Below are 18,738 nucleotides of genomic sequence, written 5' to 3' on the forward strand. Positions count from 1 at the left end.
CCCCTTTCTCTCTCTCGTCTCTCCCTCTTTCTCTGTCACTCTGCCTTGAAAATAAATAAATAAAATGGGTTAGGGAAATGAGAAAAAAAGGAGAGATCTGAAGCATACGAGGGCTGACCCACCACTGGAGGTTTTAAAGATCAAGAAAGGGGGCCACCGTCCAAGGTATGCAGGTAGCCTCCAGAAAAATGGGAATGGCCAGCGAGGACACAGGAGCTCAGGCCTGCACCCCTAAGTGAATGCGGAATGCATCTCCCTTCCTTCTGAGCCTGAGCGAAGGACACAGCCCTGCCAACCCTGATGCTGGCCTGCGGAGACCGAGGTGAGATGCCGACCTGCAGGTTTGGCTGTGCCGTGGCTTACTCTTGCTACGTGGCCTTGTGGCTCCTCACCTTGCTAGAGGGTCGTGGTCTGTCTGTCCTTGTAGCCATACACCTCGTTCTGCTCACTCACATTTCAGCCTCTCCCGGCGCTGTGATGGGAGGCACTCTGAGGGAAGCATAGAACCTTGGGGCTCAGGGAGCCAATACGCCTCCCCTTTGACCTTGTTTGGTCTCAATCAGCCATCTCAGGCCCCCAGAGCCCATGCTGGGAGCAGGGGTGGAAGCGGGGTGCTGAGACCTCCACCAGCAGACGCTGGGCTGGGCCGACGCCTGCATGCAGCACGCGGGCCTGCCGCCATGGCTGCTGCACGCTGGTGGCCTTCCAATCTTTGCTCATGCGAGGGCTGCAAGCTGGCTGCTCCTGTGGCCTCTCCTTTTCTCTAAAATCCCTTTGTGGATTTCTCCTCTCCTCCTTCCCTCTTCACTCGCTCAAACCCTGCAGGGATAAGCATAGGCCTTGCTAACTTGCCTGTGACCTGGCCCAATGCAAACACATCTCCGAGACTGTCCCTGAAGTCGGGGCTCCTCCACCCCCCATCTGCAGCGCAGGGTTCCTCACCCTCCCACCCCCCAACCTCCAGGGAGGGGAGGTGCTGCTTATAGGACTCTGAAACCCCAGGGCAGACGTGAGCTTAGGTTCCCAAGTAAATAAACACGGGGCCAATGTCTGCCAGCAGGCTGGGATCCAAACACATCTCCAGCTGTGGGGAACACAAAGAGAAGCAGTTTCCTTAGAAACGTGCTCCAGGGGAGGGGGAAGGGTTGCATGAGGCCATCTGAGACCTCAGCAGAGGCAGCCCTGACTTTCCGGGCCTGGCCCAGCGTGTCCCGGAGCCCCAGGAAAACAGCAGCCCCTGCTGACTGCCCGAGTTTGTAGGAAAACAGTCCCTTCAGGTCACAGGAAGCTGCTCACTGAGCCCGCGATGCAACCTGGAGATGTGCAGCAGACGAAGCGCTTCTCTGTAGGATGATGTTGTCCCGGGCCATCTCCCATGGCTGCAGCAAAAGATCTGAGGCGGGGGAACTTCCTGGGAAAAGGCGGCTCGCTGAGCTCACGGTTCCAGAGGTTCAAAGGCACGGTAGCAGCGCCTGCTCGGCTTTGGCAGGACGCTTCTTGGCTGCATTACAACTCGGCCAGGGCATCATCATCAGGGCGTAGGAGTGCGTATGAAAGACAGAGTTCCTGGCAAGGTGGGAAGCCACAGGCATTCAGGGCCAGGCCTGCTCTTTTTAACAGCTTTCACTGGAACTAACCAGGCTTCCGTGAGAATTACATTAATCCCTTCCCAGGGCAGTGCCCCGCCCCACCATGACCTAGCCACTTCCCACTAGGCTCCACCTCTGACAGGTTCCAGTGACCTTTGGGGATACACTCAAGCCACACGCAAACCCTAACAACAACGGCGTGAAGCAGGCAAGTTCAGGAACGTGGCCCTATCGTATGCACGAGTCGGGGACAGCTCCCCAAGGCTACATCACCAGCTGAGGCTCCCAGGTCGGGCAACAGAGAAGGGAGCGTAAGTACACTGTGTCCTGTGTCCCCACTAGGGCCTGCACTTGGAAGCCAAACTAGAACTAGAAAGAGAAAAAGAGCATCGCTCTCTAACCTTCGAAGAGTCGGAAAACATAAAGACTTGCTGAACCGCTTAAAAACAATCCAAATCCCATATTCACGTTATTTCTGTAAGAATCAGGCTGCATTAGGGATGGAGGCTGAGTCTGAGTTTTCAGGAGAGTTCCAGCCGGTCGGGACGGAGTGGAAATTTCCACACGCCAGGATTTCACGTGTATACTTGCCGAGCAAAAGGACTTGAGCATCCGAAACTCTCCCGCAGACTCAAATGCACAGCTTTCTGAAACTCCCTGCTCGCCGCGGCCAATATTCAGCCTCCTCCAGCATTCAACCGGGTCAAATGATTCACTGAATTCTTCATGAACTGAGAAGCTGTAAATTACGCGTCTTTTCTTTGAAACATGCATTACTTTCCAGCGCCACAGCCAAGGCGAAGAAATGGGATGGAAGAGGCAGTTTTCTCCCTGGGAACGTGTTCTCCCCTCTCCTCCTGCTCCTCCGAGGGAGGCTGCAGTGAGGTTGGGGAAGGAGCCCACTTGGACGTCTTCTGGAGCGCGGACATGCAAAGTGCTACGGATGCGTGAACGTGTCAAAGCCCAGGTTTTAGGCAAACAGCTCGGGTCACATGTGGAACCACACAGCAAAAAGTACACACAGTGTGCGAGATCCGCTTTCACGGACACGCGGAGACTGGGAAAGGAAATGGCTTCGGCAGGCGTAGGACGCTTGCCCTTGTTGCTTTTCATCAGAAGTCATTCATGCTCTCGGTCAGCGCGTGCGTGTGCCGGGTACTTCCCTGCTCTGGAATTCACGGAGGCGCCTGCACTCCAGTGGGGGCAGAGCCTCGAGTGAGGGGGCGGCTCCGAGTGCGCCTGGGCTCAGCCGACTCAGGAAGCAGCCACCTCTGCCCCTCCTGGCTCTGGGCCAAGAGGCATTTCAAGCTCAAGGTCCGGGATGGCCGCTGATGGTGGAATGTGTATCTATACTGGCAGTAATTTATTTAAAAACCATCTTCTGGGAAATGCAAATAGAAGAGTGGTAAGGATGGGAACAGAGAGGTGGAGACAGCTTGTTCCTAGAAAACACAGGGACCAGCTTTAAGATGCATGCCTGTTAGACAATACATTGTGGTAGCTCTGTAGAGACCCGGATGATGGGACAAAATGATTCTGCTCGAACAGCATGGAAGTGGGGTCAGTGTCGTGGCACAGCAGGGAAAGCTGCTGCAACTGTGATGCCAGCATCCCATATGGACACCGATTTGAGTCCCTGCTGCTCCACTTTCAATCCCGCTCCCTGCCAGTGTGCCTGGGAAAGTAGCAGAAGACGGCCCAGTGCTTGGGCCCCTGCCACCCACATGGGAGACAGAGATGTTGTTCTAGGCTCATGGCTTCAGTCTGGCACGGCCTTTGGCTGTCGTGGCCATTTGGGGAGTGAACCAGTGGATGGAAAATCTCTCCCTTACTCTATCTGGCACTCCACCTTTCAAATAAATTAAATAAATCTTACTCCCCCCCCCCCCCAAAAAAAAAAAACTAGCATGGAACTTGGATAAGCCCTCTTTTCCCTTCGTCATGTGGGAAGTAAATCGGAAGATCTGAGGGGGCAGATGGCACCGCTGGGGGTCCAGGAAGCCTGGCACCTTGAAGCCGAATCTTTCCCCACACCTGTAAAACCCGTGTGCCTCGTCACCTGCAGTGTCCCTTGGTTCCTTCTTCCCTTCCCGATCTCTGGAGAGGCTCCCAACATCCCAGCACTGAATCCCTTCACCTGCAGAGCGAGCTCGGAGGCTGGCTGGGCTCACTCAGCTGTGTGCTAAGCAGCTGTGCCGGGCGTGGAGCCAAGAGCAGAACTGCATGGGGATAAAGCAGGGGTTTTGGGCAGCTGGGATCAGGCCTGCAGCCATGCCCTCGTGCGCCTGGGCGATGCGGGGGTGGGGGGCCTGGCACGTTGCACCCTCAGGCCTGCCCCCTGCAGGGCCTTGCTGCGGGCACAATGTCTCCTCACAGCTGCCGAGGCCCCACGGAGACACAGACAACAGCCTCTTTGGAGCCACACAACCGGCCAGCCAGGCTTGCCAAATTGGGGACAGGCTCTGACAGGGGACAATTTTATTTCAAGGGTCTAATGGGACCAAGGAGATAGAATGAAAAGTTTCAGCGTTAAAAAAAAAAATCCACAGAACATCTTCTTCCAGATAAACAAACCGTCCTTTGAACGGGAAAGCAGCCTCTTAACTGTATCAGGCCAGGGCAGGCTTGTGCAGGAGTCACGCCCCCTCCAGGGCCTTCCCTCCTCCATCCCAGGCCCAGGAGCCTTACCAAGAGATGACCCAAGAGCTCGTGGGGCATGGACCCTTCTGGAACACGGCGCTTACATTTGGAAAAGGTAGAAAATAGAACCCTCAACTGACCTCATTACCAGCTTTAAGCATTTGATGCACTTTGAACAATCTGAAGCATAATGGTTTTTTTCTCTCTTGCGGTCACAATTCGTCTGTCTAATAAGTGCAGGTTACCCTGTGTGCATGTGTGAAGAGTCTGCTGCAGGAATTATCTACAGGACGGCCAGGCCAACACAATCCGGATGAGCAGAAAACCCAGGGATTTCCCATCCTCTCTGAGGAGCTGTATTTATACAACAGGTTTTTGTATTTTTAGTTTTTTTTTTCGCTTTCCCTGATACCATTTGATTCTGATTTCCTTAGCAGCAAGATCGGGTCAGAATTTGAAACTATTATTTAGATTAAATGGAATGTACTCTAAAATATAAAATATGTCTTAACTGGGATGCAATACAAATAAAGATAATCTGAGAAGGCATTATTCCTCTTATAAGTGCTTCTATCCTCAAAATATACTTGTCACACAGTAAAAAACATACAGCCGTATTCATATCAAAGACAAAAGCTAGAGTTTTTGACATCAAAACTTTAAAAAAAAGGTCAAAGTCACTTTGAAAACACATCATTGAAATACTTCACAGAAAGGAACAGTGAGTAGAAAGCCTTGGGTCTGGACTGGGCCTATCTACTAACCAGCCGCATACCTACTAACTAGCTGCATACCTACTAGCTAATTATGTACCTACTAACTAGTTGTGTATCTACTAACTAGCTCCATACCTAACTGTACCTACTAACTAGCTGCATACCTACTAACTAGTTGTGTACCTATTAACTAGCTGTATACCTACTAGCTAATTATGTACCTACTAAGTAGGGGTGTACCTAACTAGTTGCATACCTACTAACTAGCTGCATACTTACTAACTAGTTGTTTACCTACTTACTAGTTGCATACCTACTGTGTACCTATTAACTAGCTGCATAGCTGCATACCTACTAACTAGCTGTGTACCTACTAACTAGTTGTATACACTAGATGAGACACTTTCTGTATCAGCTTTCTCAACTCAAATCATGAATTTGAAGACATGAAAGGGACACAGATCATCCAAAAATGTCCCATACTCACTTTTTTTTTTTTTTTTTTTTGGACAGGCAGAGTTAGATAGAGAGACAAAGAGAAGGGTCTTCCTTCCATTGGTTCACCCCCAAAATGGCCACTACAGCCGGCACGTTGCGCCAATCCGAAGCCAGGAGCCAGGTGCTTCTCCTGGTCTCCCATGCGGGTGCAGGGTCCAAGGACCTGGGCCATCCCCCACTGCCCTCCCAGGCCACAGCAGAGAGCTAGACTGGAAGAGGGGCAACTGGGACTAGAACCTGGCACCCCAACCGGGACTAGAACCGGGGGTACTGGTGCTGCAGGTGGAGGATTAGCCAAGTGAGCCACGGCACTGGCTGCCCCACACCTACTTTCATGACAGTGTTAGAAGACTGCCCGAGACGACAGTAGTGTGGGCTGTGCTGGGGCTGAGGCTGGGCACCCAGCAGCAGCGGGCATGGGGGCTGTGCTACTTCCCAGCCACTGGGGGCCATTGGCAGGGACCTTTCAGAACTTTCTCCTCTTCCTGCCTGTGCCCAAAGGCACAGCATGGGCCTGGGAGGACACAGCGGGCCCTGGCAGACCCAGAAACTTTGATTTCCTCCTTTTGAACATAGGGCTCTCAACTCTTTGCAGGCTTTTGTTACTGTAAGTCATACAGGGGTGGCAACCATACCTTTTATTCTGAGGTTAAAGAAGCACAACTCTGCCCTCCATTTCTGCTGACAACTTTGGTGCTTCTGTCATAATTACTGGGGTCAAGATGAAAAGCCCTTATGGAGCTGGGGGTCATACAACAAGGTCTAGAAAAGTTAGCAATCGGGGCTGGCACTGTGACATAGTAGGCTAAGCTTCTGCCTGCGGCACCAGTATTCCCTGTGGATGCCAGTTCAAATCCCGGGTACTCCTCTTTTGATCCAGCTCTCTGCTAAAGGCCTGGGAAAGCCGTGGAAGATGATCCAAGTGCTTGGACCCCTGCACTCACGTGGGAGACCTGGAAGAAACTCCTGGCTCCTGACTTCGGATCCGCCCAGCTCTGGTTGTTGCGGCCATTTAGGGAGCAAACCAGCATTTGGAAAACCTCTCTCTCTCTGTCTCTCTCTCTGTCTGTAACTCTACCTCTCAAATATATAATAGATAAATCTTTACCAAAGTGAGCAGGTATTGCCATGTGGCATGGTCCTGAGGTGCTGTGGTGCTGAGAATCCTGGGTCATCTCCCGCCCTTGTTGGAGGTGGGATTCCAGCACATCCCACATCCCCATGGCATCTCAGGGTCCTCAGCTGAAATGCCCCGCTTTCATGTGTTGCCATGGGAACTGAGTGGCGTGAGCGATGAGACAGGCGCCCCGCCACCCTCTCAGAGAAGTTCCCAAGCACCTGTGCTCCTCGTCACCACAGCGCTGCCCAGGACCCTGAGATCCGGGACTTAAATCTGACACTGAGAACCCTGGGCAAGGTACACTCAGGAAATCGCTTGAGAAACCGCTAGGATGTGGGGTCTTCTGGAAGCAGCTGTTCCCGCACAAGCTTCCGTGAAGGTGGCACGGACCCGGCCGCGAGGCGGGGGTGAGACTGCAGGCTGCAGTGGCTCACGACTCACCAGGTAGCGCTCCTCCTGCCTCATGCTGGGGGTTCGGATCATGTGATTCTGTTCTCCTCTCCAGTCTCCAAAGCGACGGAAAAAATAGTTGGATAAAAACCGGCTGACGGGGTCTCGGATGATGTTGATGTAGACGGGCTGGTCTCCTCCAAACCTAACAACCGCACACAGACAGGGAGCTCGTTACAAGCGTGCTTGTGGAGTGGCCTTCTGCTATTACCCAGCAGGTGGGGATGAACACCTGCTCCAGGCACCTGTTGAGGGTCTGGGAGGACTGTCCCATAAGGAGTGCTGAAGGACAGATGCTACCTGGTTGTCTCACTGGACAGTGGATACTGTGAGCATGGGGACCACGCTATATTGGGCTTTGTCTCTCCCACTGGCTGGTGCAGAACCCAGTGGTGTGCAGTTGGCCCTCAGTGAATTGGCTGGCCAATCCTGGCTGCCCAGGGGACGAGCTGGTACTTATTACCTTGTCATTCAGACAATCCCAGGAGGGTGTGGATTAACAAGAGCACTTGTTATCTACCTTGTTCCAAACACTTCTGTGTGGCCAGCTTACTGAAACTCCACCACAAAGCGTCATTACCCCCAGGTGTGCCAGGGGAAACTGAGGCAGGAGAGGAGTGAGAACTTGTGCCAGGGTATGAACCCGTGAGCTCTGGATCCAGAATCTGTGCTTTTAACCATGGAAAGAAAGCCCCAGACAAAAGTAATAAAGTCAGGGCTCTCGAGTAAAACAAAAATCAGTGTAATTATCCTCAAGTCATGGCAAGTGGTTCAGTTAAAAGTCAAACAAGTGGCTACATGTTCCATTGTCATTCCTTCCACAAAAGGATTTAGACAACTGCACTGAATGCTGGCTCAAGAGCCAGGCCTCCCCAAGACAAAATGATTGGCTTGGCTGACATTTTCTTAAGGAGCCCTCCCCCTTCTCTTTGAACTCTTTGAAAGCAGTGGCCCTGAATGGTCAGGGGAGAGAGACCCAGGCTCTCAGTAGAAATCAAACCCGGTGAGCTCCCGAAGGGCCCTGTGACCCTGTGACCTTCTGATGAGCAACCCTAGCATTCTGTCAGGGGTCAGAGAGAGGTCACAGGAGACAGACAGGAAGCACCCTGCTTATGGACAATGTCCCTGGGCACAGTGCAGAGCACACAGTAGGTGCTCAACAAGTGCTGACTGAGTGAAGAAATGGACGCTCTGAGCTGCTGTTTCTGCCACTGTCACTGGGCTCTGCTGTCAGGAGAGCAGACATCACAAGCTACAAACCATTTATTATGGATGAGGTCCATAATGTCCCTAGTTCATTTGGATTTGTTCAAAAAGATCTTTAGAGAGAAGAAGCCAATGGAACCGGAAGGACTGACTCCCCAGCCGCGGGACTGCAGGCACCGGGAAGCATGAATTATGTTCTGGACTTCTCAGGTATGGCTGCCTTGGAAAACCTGTGGGTCATGAGAAAGATTAGCCCCGTGGGAATCTGCTGGGCTCCTAGATGTACATAAGGTGACATTCATACAACTGAATGTACCACTAACTGTAGGCGCAGGCGTTTAACTGTGCCAGCTGCCATCTAACACACACACACACACACACACATTCTGGATTTAATATCTTCTTTTAATTAAACTGGATTTCATATTTATTGGCAATGTCTTACATTCTTACAACAAAAGCCATCATGCTAGGAACTAGGAAAACGAAGCATGCCTACCACAGATGAATCCAGTTTGACCCTCAAAAGTCGCATCTGCTTTTCTAAGCCTCAGCCGCACTCTCCATGTGAAAACAACTGTTATGCTCTGGAGCGGGGCCGCCCAGTCATCAGGACACAGTTCTCAGCCTGACCACTGCCAGCTTCCATCAGTGGCCACAGATGGGAAGACTGGCATGGCCTGCTCAGCATGGGTGCCGTGCTCTTCATGGTACCAGGATAATTCCCCCAAACAGATGTTTTAGATGGCATTAAGCATCAGATAATATCACAGCCTCTCTAACTATGAGAGGTGTCTGGTATCTATCCTCCCCTTTCCAAAAGCCAAGAGAAATAATAGTTTCAGGCTGCCAACCCAGATTCCTCGCAAAATGGCAAAGTCTGGGCAGCACTGTCCGTTCTACTAGAAGCCAGAACACCCCTGTGATGGCACCATATGTCCTGGTGCGGGAGAAGGGGAACACATTTCCCCACCCTCATTCCATCCTCCTCCATGATCAGTTTCTCTGAGTATTTTTAATCTCAGGCCATACTTACAAGGGTACAGGTCACTGTCACCTACACATGACTCCATTCCAGGGCTGACAATGGCTTGTCCCCCACCTGAACCCATGCAGCACAACACCAGGCCTTGTCACTGAAGCCCTCGAGATTCCACAACCTCTCTATGGATCCATCCTACTGATCATCCTGACCACTGAGGTGGCTTTGTTAGGCCCAGGCAATAGGCCTTGTCTTCCTTACGCATTCCCTTCTAGTTCACTCCTTAGACAGTAAGGATGCCGTTCTCATGGGCTCTGAAAACTGGGCCTTTTCAGCTTCATTTTAATTTTTTAAAGTTTTTTTTTTGTGTTCTTAAAAAATTCCTCTGGCTTTTGTGATAATTGATAGCTCTAATTTTGTCTTTACTGAGCTTTAAAAAAGCTGTGATGAAGACAGTTGCCCCTAGGTTCACTCTGTGCATACCCAAGCAAGTGGAAGAGTCAGGCCACATTTTGTTGCTTGCTTAACGCACCCTTCTGTGTCTTGGTCACCACAATGACTACTGCATATGTGGAGCTAAGTCATCCTAAACTACTTGGCACTGCCAACTTCTTTGTGACATAGGCCTAGTGTGTTCATAGGTCCTACTGTCAACTCTGTGATCATTCCCTGATTCTCCTTCTAGCTCATCATATTCTTTTCATTTTTATTTATTGTGAGAAAACGATCTTGCAAAATAGGATGTAATTCACTGAGAATATTCACTGAGTGGTTCTCATTTGGGGAGGCATTTCTAGATACCTCATTCTAAGCACTTTCTTCACATCTGCCTCACACTGCTACCTGAATCAACTTATCAACCCAGCAACAGGATCAGTCACTTCTTCAATGGCAACAGAGAGCAATAGGCTAAGACATTCAGGGATACACTCATCAAAATGCTAAAGGTAGTCTTCCTGTAGCAAAAGAATATTGCATATGGGCCAGACAGCAAACTCATTAGAATGAAAAGCGCCCTAAACAGCATTCTGGCCTCAGAATCAGCCGTTAAGGCATTCAGATCTGGATAAAAAGCCCATGAGAGCATTTCAGGCATGGAAAGCCAAGACACTGTGGCAAAAAATGACCTACATGAAAAATCTCTGTGAGTGAGATCCCAGTGGAGAGAAGGGACCATCATAGAAGAAGGTACCCTTACTCTGAAGGGAGGAGAGAACTTCAACTTTGATTATGGCCTTGTCTAAATAAGGTCGGAGTTTGTGGACTTAAAAGGCTTCCATAGTCTTGGCAGCTCATGACAAGAGCCTCGGGTGATCACTGGTGTCATAAAAAAGAGTGTCAATTGTTAAATCAACAACAGGAGTCACTGAGCACCTGCTCCCCATGTAGGATCTTTGTCTTTAATGAGTTGTACTATGAGAATTAATGGTAACACTTGTCTTCAAACAGTACTTTATACTTTGTGCATCTGTGTGGGTGCAAACTGTTTAAATCTTTACTTGGTATAGAGTTGATCTTCTGTATTTAAGAAAATTAAAAATTAAAACTCTGTCCTCAGTTAAACAAAATTCTTCTCCTTCTAAAGTCCTGGTTTGGAGGTGGGGGCTATGTCTGTGCTGCTGCCTACAGTAGAAGACAGTGCAGACTGTAGACCCCAGGCTTGGATCTTTGCCAGGGAGGGAAGGGGTAACTAAGGGCAGGAAGCAACCTGGTGGCAAAGGATGTGGCAGGGCAGGGTGAGGGCTGCAGAGGCAGAAGGGGAGAGGCAGCTGGTCATTGCTTCTTGGCTGGAAGCCGACTGCAGGTACAAGATTCCTTGGCAGTTACTGAACCTCAGCTGGGGGCTGGGCGTGCCCTCCATCTGCAGATCCCATGCAGCGGGCACTGCAGTGTCTGCTGCCCAGGACAGGACCCTATTAGAAAGCAAAGGCAGGAGAAACTGAACCATGCTCTGTCCTCTGGCGAGTCCAAGAGAAGAGATGGGGAAGTGTCCCTGTGAGAAGCTGAGACAAAGGGGCCATGGGGACAGCTGGGGCACTGGAGCCGGGGTTCCTGCTTAGAGAGGAAGATACACAGGTGGTGATGAACAGCAGGGAACCATCAGGAAGTGAGGGGAGTGGGGGCAAGTCCACTTCTTGCCCTCCGCAGGCCCAGGAGTCACTGGAGAGAAGTCAGAGATGGGATGAAGAGAGCTTCAGGGCTGGAGGACGGGTCTTGCCGCAGTCAAGCCAGATAAACGGGGGAGGACTCAGGATAAAATGGAACATGTGGGCTGTCTGAACAAGTGGAGGCAGAACTAGCTGCTCATATCAATCTCTGTGTTGGGGTTCTCTTCCAGGTTGGAGGCTTTTGTTATCAGAAGACTTGAAAGACATGAAGGGTACATAACTAAAGTGGACCACACTGCTAATGGGTATAAAAAGCAAAGGCAACATCTAGGAACAAGATGTGGAAACCAAGCTGGATTATGCAAATAGCTGGATCTGCTTTGTTTTGTTAGATGGTGCCATCAGAGGGCAGGCTCTGTTCACGAAATCTGATATGGAAAACATGGTTCACGTCAATTGAAGGGAAGAGAGAAAATGTCCAAAATATCCCTCTATCCCTACACATCACACCCCACCTGCTTCTCTGGTGGCTGATTGATTTTTAATTTTTTTGTTTTTGCCATTAGTTGGTGTTGGTATTGGAGCCATCCTCTGAGATGAGGACACGGAAATGAAAGTAAAGGAAGCTGAGGGTGAGAAAGGAAGAAGGACATGAAGGCAAGGCCGGGAGAAGAGGGCATCTGAAAGGATTTGGCAAACTGACAGCTCTTCTAATCCCCTTGCACTGTTTTGATAGCAATGGGCTTTGCTACAAGACTCCCTAAGGTCTTCCCTGCAACCATCCAATTGGGGCTCGGGATTTTAGATTGAATAAAAGGATCCTCCCACCCAAAGCTTAGAAAACAGTAAGTGGGGGCCGGCACTGTAGTGTAGTAGGTTGAACAGCCACCTGCAGCACCAGCATCCCTTATGGATTCTGGTTCAGGTTCCGGCTGCTCCTTTTCCGATCTAGCTCCCTGCTGATGGCCTGGGAGAGCAGTAGAAGATGGCCCAAGTGCCTGGGGCCCTGCACCCATGTGGCAGTCCCAGAGGAAGCTCCTGACTCCTGGCTTTGGATTGGCCCAGTTCCAGCCATTGTGGCCATTTGGGGAGTGAACCAGCGAATGGAAGACCTCTCTATCTCTCCCTCTTTCTGCAACTCTGCCTCTCAAGTAAATAAATAAATATATTTTTAAATGAACACAGTAAGTAGAGGCCACGGAAAGACAAATTCAATTGTATCTCTCACAGTGTGTGGATCTAAGACACATGTGGAGGCATACTGTGAAGGCGGGGAAGTGGAAATTTTGAAAATTCTAACTTAAAGGTACTCCAGCAAGTGTGAAGAGGCACACAAACGCACAATGCACAAACGCCAAACATCCTAATGGAACATCATCATCCGGAGTAGTATCTTGTAGGCTCCCATGGTTCTGACTCAATTCTCCAGGTGGTCCAAAGGGAAACACTTGTCTGGCCTGGATTTCCAGGGAATTCCAAGAACAGCTGCAAGAGCCCAGTGCGAATTCCACAAATGCAAACTGAAGCCTGAAGTCTCTGCTGAGCTGGCTGGGGCCTGGTGCTCTGGGAGGAGACCTCCCCAGGGAGCCGCAACACCTGCTTGGCATCACCTTACTGCTTCCCAGAGCTGGATCAACAAAACTGGAAATGGCCAAATTATTCCTTCTGGATAGTGTTATACATCAGCTGTGGAATCACCAAAAACTCATGGAGAATAGTTTTCACCACTCAGAGTGTCTACATTCCATGGTAAAAATACTAGATCTAATGGGAACAAAGAAATTAAGGGCAATTTGTTTGGATATCATCCCACAGCCTTTGAAAGTTCAGCTTGTTCTATGTGCATAAAGGGATTATGGAGAAACAAGCTGGTCTTCTTCTTTAGTTGTTGTTGTTAAGATTTATTTATTTGAAAGGCAAAGTGTGTGTGTGGTCGGAGAGAGAGATAGAGAGAGAATGAGATCTTCTGTCTGCTGGTTCACTCCTCAAAAGGCTGCAATGGCCTTAGGCTGGATCAGACCAAAGTCAAGAGCCAGGAACTCCATCCTGGTCTTCCACATGGCTGGTGTGGGCCCAAGTGCTGGGGCCATCATCATCCGCTGCTTTCCCAGGTGCATTAGCAGGGAGCTGGATAGGAAGCAGAGCAGCTGAGACTCAAACCAGACTCAATCCAATATGGGTGCCAGCGTTGCAAGAGGCAGCTTAACCCGCCGCACCACTGGCCTTTCATTCTTACAGTCTGCTCAGCAGCAGGTGTCTTGCTGCTTGTTAGCCACACTTGGAAGATCAGAAAGATCAACAAAGAAGAGGAGGCTGTAGCACCCACCTCGTGATAACCCCCCTGCTGTGGGACAAGCACCCTCCTCGTCAGGAATTACAGGGAAGTAATTTCAGGGTTGCTCCTCACCTAGGAACACATGGGGCTAACCACACTCAGGAGCCCAACAGCGGGCTCAGAGCGAGGCATCCCCACAAATGCCTGCTCACATGTCACTCTGAGTTTCTACAACACCACCCTTCTCTCACAGAGCCTCCCTGACAAGGTAGCAGTGGGCAGGATTTGCCTTTTGCTTTACAGATGGGAAAATGGAATCCACCCCAGCTCCCGCCTCCAGAGAAGCTGAGAGACTTGCCCAGAACCACGGTCCTGACAGCCAGGACAACACTGTTTTCACAGCCGTGGTGTCTTCCAAAAGGCATTCATCAACTTATTTGTTTGAAAGTGAAAGCAATCAAGATTAAACTCTTGCACATGAACTTGATGGCAGAGGCCACCACGCTGTGTCCCAATGATCCAATTAAGATATCGCCTTGGGCTTCTCATTAGAGTTTTGCGCTGTCCTGAGATAATTATTAAAATTTGTTGCATTGCAGCTTGTTTGGTTGTGATGAGTTGACCTTGGAAGCAAGACGAGTTAATGAGTGAGGGCTAAGGATGTCGGGGTGAAGCAGAAGGAAGCACCCGAGAACACGAGGCTCAGAAGCTCTGTCATAAAACACAATCCTGAAGTCGCTAAGTCCCCCTTGTCTGAGTACATCACATATGTTCGTTCTTAGTCTCCGGCGAGGCATACATCCTGGCCCATCCAGTAAGCAGCCACTATAAGCCTAGCTGGAAACACACTTGAAGCTGCCCAGCACCTGGGCTCGGCCCTGTGGATAACTTGCAGTTGTCCTTGTCACCTCCCGGGGCACCTGCACGCTGGTTATCAAGCAGGAAGGGAGAACTTCAGGGGCAGCTCACTTTGAAAGATACGGCAGTAGCTCCTCTTCTCTGCTTGCTCACCTGCTTTGCTGAATCTCATTCTCTGAACAGTTCATTTGCACAGGGCCTATTCCACAGTGGGGAAGTCCTCAGAAGGCTAAAATCTGTTCCCAGGCAGGTGGGCTGTCAGGACAGAGTCCCGGCTTCCCCCCTGAGCCAGCCTCCCTGGGGCCTGGCTCTCAGCAGCCACTAAGCACCAACTGGAGGAGTCTTCTGGCTCAGGGCTGGGTGCTCTGGTGCTCCCATGTGGACCTGTAAACCCCATGTTAAAATGAGGGACATAGCCCTAGCCTGACCAGGGAGACTGGGGGTTTCCTGGAGGGTCAGCAGATCTGTCCCCAGGACCGGCGATCTGTCAGCCAATAGACACCAACTATGAGAGCAGTGAGGGCCAGATGTGGGGCTTCCAACTTTACAAATATGTACAATAAAATGTTTATGTTAAAATGCCCTCTCTTACCTTCTTATTTGTTTCCATTCAAAAACTGATTTTTTTTAAAAAAAGAACTGTCAAATAAAATGGCTTCTCAGTAAAAATAATTCCAAGTTTTGCTAAGATTGAAGATTCTAGGAAGTAAGGAAGCTTTCTCACCGAGTATTTCTAATTTTGAGCCCTCTTCAGCAAAAATGAATGGATTAAAATGGTCTTTTCAAGGGCAATTGTGCTACCTTGCAAATAAAGGTGGCTTGCAGAAGTTAATTGTTCACTAGGAGGAATCCAAGGACTAGACAGAAACAGAAGAGCCATTAAACTGGGAAATCTTACCTTGAGAAGTTGAGGAAATGAACGTGTCGAGTGAATAAATAGGGTTGTTCGGCAGTACTTATATTTTTAATCAGTTCCATCTATTAAAAAAAAAGTACAAAATTAGCATATATAGGATCTAATTTCCCAGACCATATTAAGCTAAAGGTTACCCATCCAACTCCTTCCCCTTCCGCACCCCTCTCATTGCTCCTGGACCAGGACCAAACAGCTGTGCTTCATGCAACATTTATGGCCTTCACATAAGGGTCCTTAGTGAATAAAATAGCACTATCCAAACTTAGAGCGCCGTATCTAATTTAGTTGATTGGAACCATGAAACAATGTGACAGATTAAGTAATTTCAACAGGGGAAGTCAGTGTGTTGCCATACCGAAACGCAAGTAAGACAATGTCTTCCTACACTCTTGAAAGTTTAAATCACAAAACAAAGTCTTTATTTTGTATTTCCATAATGATAGCATTGGGATATACAGAAATATTTGAAACCAGTGTGGCAGAATTTAAAAGTTGGAATAAAATGAGACATAACCTCATTATTTTTCTCTTTTGATTATAAAACTTTGTCAGGACAATATTTCATGAGAAAGCCAACTTCTGAATTCTTGAAGTTTTGGTGGGTTGTCATCTGGATTATTTATTTGCAGTTATCAGCAAGGCATAAAGCAGTTTATGTTCATATAAACTAACTTTTATGTCTTCTAGAACATGACATGATACAGAAAATGTTTAGGAAAAATCCATTAGAAATTCCAAGCATTCTCAGGACTCCCCGCCTTCCTGAATTTCACTTTCCCCAAGTTTTCTAATTGGCCCATCAACATGGATGCACTGCAGAATTTCAACACACACACACACACACTCACACACACACAAACACACATACTGAATGTTGCTTCTTTTGATGAACGTCCGAAGGGAAGCATTTCACATTTTCTGAAATAGCTCAAGTTGAAAACTAGAAACAAAAGCAGTCATTCACATGTTAACCACAGTAGCAACAGCACATGGAGTCTGGATTTCTAGGTTTGTCCCACACACACGACAGACATCCTGGGCCTGCCTTGCTCCCTGGTGTCTCACCTGGGGGCTGAACAGGCTCAGTACATATTTGTTCAAGGAATTAACTGTGACTAGTGCATACTTCAGAGAGTACAGATTTATAGCCCAGGAGCTTGGTGTCTAAACCTTTTAATTAGATATTTCACAATGGTTGTTTGAAGAAATGAAATTGAATTTTAAAAGTAGATGGCTTGCAGTTCATAAACCTGGGGCTTCTGGTAGGCCGTGGCAGGCACGGGTGAACAATGGTGTGGCTGTACCCAGGCTTGCGCATAAAAGGAAATTGGATCCTGCGTCTTTCCTGTTTATCCTTTACGCACCCCTTGTAGGTGCTGGTTTGGAGCTGCAAAGCTTTGTGCTTGGCCACATTGTTAATTGTGATTTTTGATGGGTGTACCAACAGAATTATTGATTGGGAAGTGTAACCATTTGTTATATCTCTGGGAACAAATGCTTAGAAAAACCAAACTTGACTGTGATATGTCCATACAATATATAAAATAGATCACACCGCCTTGGCCTGTGAACTATTTTAATGCAGATGTTTCTCTGCACACAGAAGAAGTCAGGCAAGGAAGCCCCCGGAGAATTGCCCAAGAAAACTAGAAGAAGAGGTCAGAGGAAAAAAATGCTCTCCCCTCTGCATAGTCAGTATTACATTACATTCTCTAAACACACGTCAACGTGTTAAACTTAATGGAAGAACAGTAGTGGTTAGATTTTGAGAACAGTGTCATAATAGTCATAAAGCTGTCTCTTTCCCAGGGAAAAATAGAACAGCGGTGACAATGCGTAACTCTTTCTAGACGTATCTTTCGACAGAATAAAGGTGCTAATGCTCATGTTTATTGCATTAGTGCAGTGAAGGCAGAGAGTACGTGTCGGCTCTTACACAAGTTGTCACTGCCCACACGGTCGTGTCACTTGGGATGTACGCTAGGCATAGGCATCATGTTCCAGGTGTTGTTCGATCTACATGATCATGCAGACCTCCCCCACTGGTAGTGATAAGTAAGGGGCTCCTGAACTGCTGCTCCCCACCACCTGGGTCCCCCACCTGGTCTTCCCACTGTCGCCAGCAGCTACCTCGTCCCTCACTTTCCTGTATTTCCATGGGGGGTTTCACGACAGCGATGGCACCACCTACCATCACCACCACATCCTCTTCTCCGTTCCCTGGCACCTACAGGACACTCCTGGCCTTTATTCTGCTATGGGTGCAGAGACCTCCACACCAACCACTCAGGAGGCACAGCAGTGAAAACCTGCACCAGGTGAGTGGAGAGACACACGCAGAAGACAACGCCAAGCATCCTACTGGCGCCTCCAAACCTCTATGGGGAGAACTGGATCCTCACCCATCTGCACTCAGGCTGCCCAGGATGCACAGCACTCCCCACAGTCCCGCCTCGGGTCCAGGTTTTTCCTGCACTCCTATTTCCAATCACTGGCTGAGTCTCTCAGCTGGCTCTCAGGCTGCCGTGGCCAGAAAACTACGGCTCTCCTTGCTCCTTCCTCAAACCAAAGTTCAAGCTCCTGCTTCTGTTACTGGAACGTCCTTCCACTATTCTCTGCAAGTGCAAATCCTAACCTCTGTTTCCATTGGCTAAGCTGCCTGACTTCCAAGTAGCCTTCCTGGATCTCCTCTTTCATTCGGCATCCATTGATCTCCAATCCTGGTCCAGGCAGTATACTGCTCAGGGCTGCGGCAACAGAGAGAAACAGATTTGGTTCTTGCTCTCAGAAACTGAGGTCTTGAGGCTAGTAGGCAGCTACAAACATTTGATAACTGCGGGAGACAGAAGACAGATGGGTGAGGCATCCTTGCCTGGAGAGGGGCATCCCCTCAAGGAGATAGTCCTGAGTGTTCTGGAAGGGCCCACAGGTGTTAGCCAGCAAAGGGACTCATGGCATTGCAGAGAGGGAATGGCAGATGCACTGGACAAACCATACAATGACACAGATATTAAGAAATGGCAAGGGCTGGCATTGTGGTGCTGCCTGTGAAACTGGCATCCTATGTGGGCACCGGTTCCTGTCCTGGCTGCTCCACTTCTGATGCAGCTCCCTGCTAATGGCCTTGGAGGAGCAGCCGAAGATGGCCCAAGACTATCTCCTTGGGGGGATGCCCCTCTCCAGGCAAGTGGCTGAGCCCCTGCCACCCACGTAGGAGACCCAGATGAAGCTCCTGGCCTGGTCCTGGCCCAGTCCCAGCTGTTGCGGCCATTTGGGGAGAGAACCAGCAGATGGAACATCTCTCTGTTCCTTCCTCTCACTCTGTGTGACTCTGCCTTTCAAATCAATCAACCTTTAAAAAAATAAATAAATCGGCCAGC

The 18,738-nt window shown here is 49.3% G+C and overlaps 1 protein-coding gene across 1 annotated transcript in view; it reads right to left on the reverse strand.

The window, feature by feature from the left end:
* UST (uronyl 2-sulfotransferase) overlaps window positions 1-18,738 on the reverse strand; it is a 312,517-nt gene that overhangs the window by 93,780 nt on the left and 199,999 nt on the right. The window contains exons 4-5 of the mRNA XM_051836817.2: window positions 15,341-15,420; window positions 7,005-7,158 (exon numbers count right to left, since the gene is read on the reverse strand). Coding sequence (XP_051692777.1) covers window positions 7,005-7,158; window positions 15,341-15,420 — 234 coding nt within the window. The remainder of the gene's footprint in view (window positions 1-7,004; window positions 7,159-15,340; window positions 15,421-18,738) is intronic.

Source organism: Oryctolagus cuniculus, chromosome 5 (assembly GCF_964237555.1).
Source record: "Oryctolagus cuniculus chromosome 5, mOryCun1.1, whole genome shotgun sequence".
In the NCBI taxonomy this organism is placed as follows: Eukaryota; Metazoa; Chordata; class Mammalia; order Lagomorpha; family Leporidae; genus Oryctolagus; species Oryctolagus cuniculus.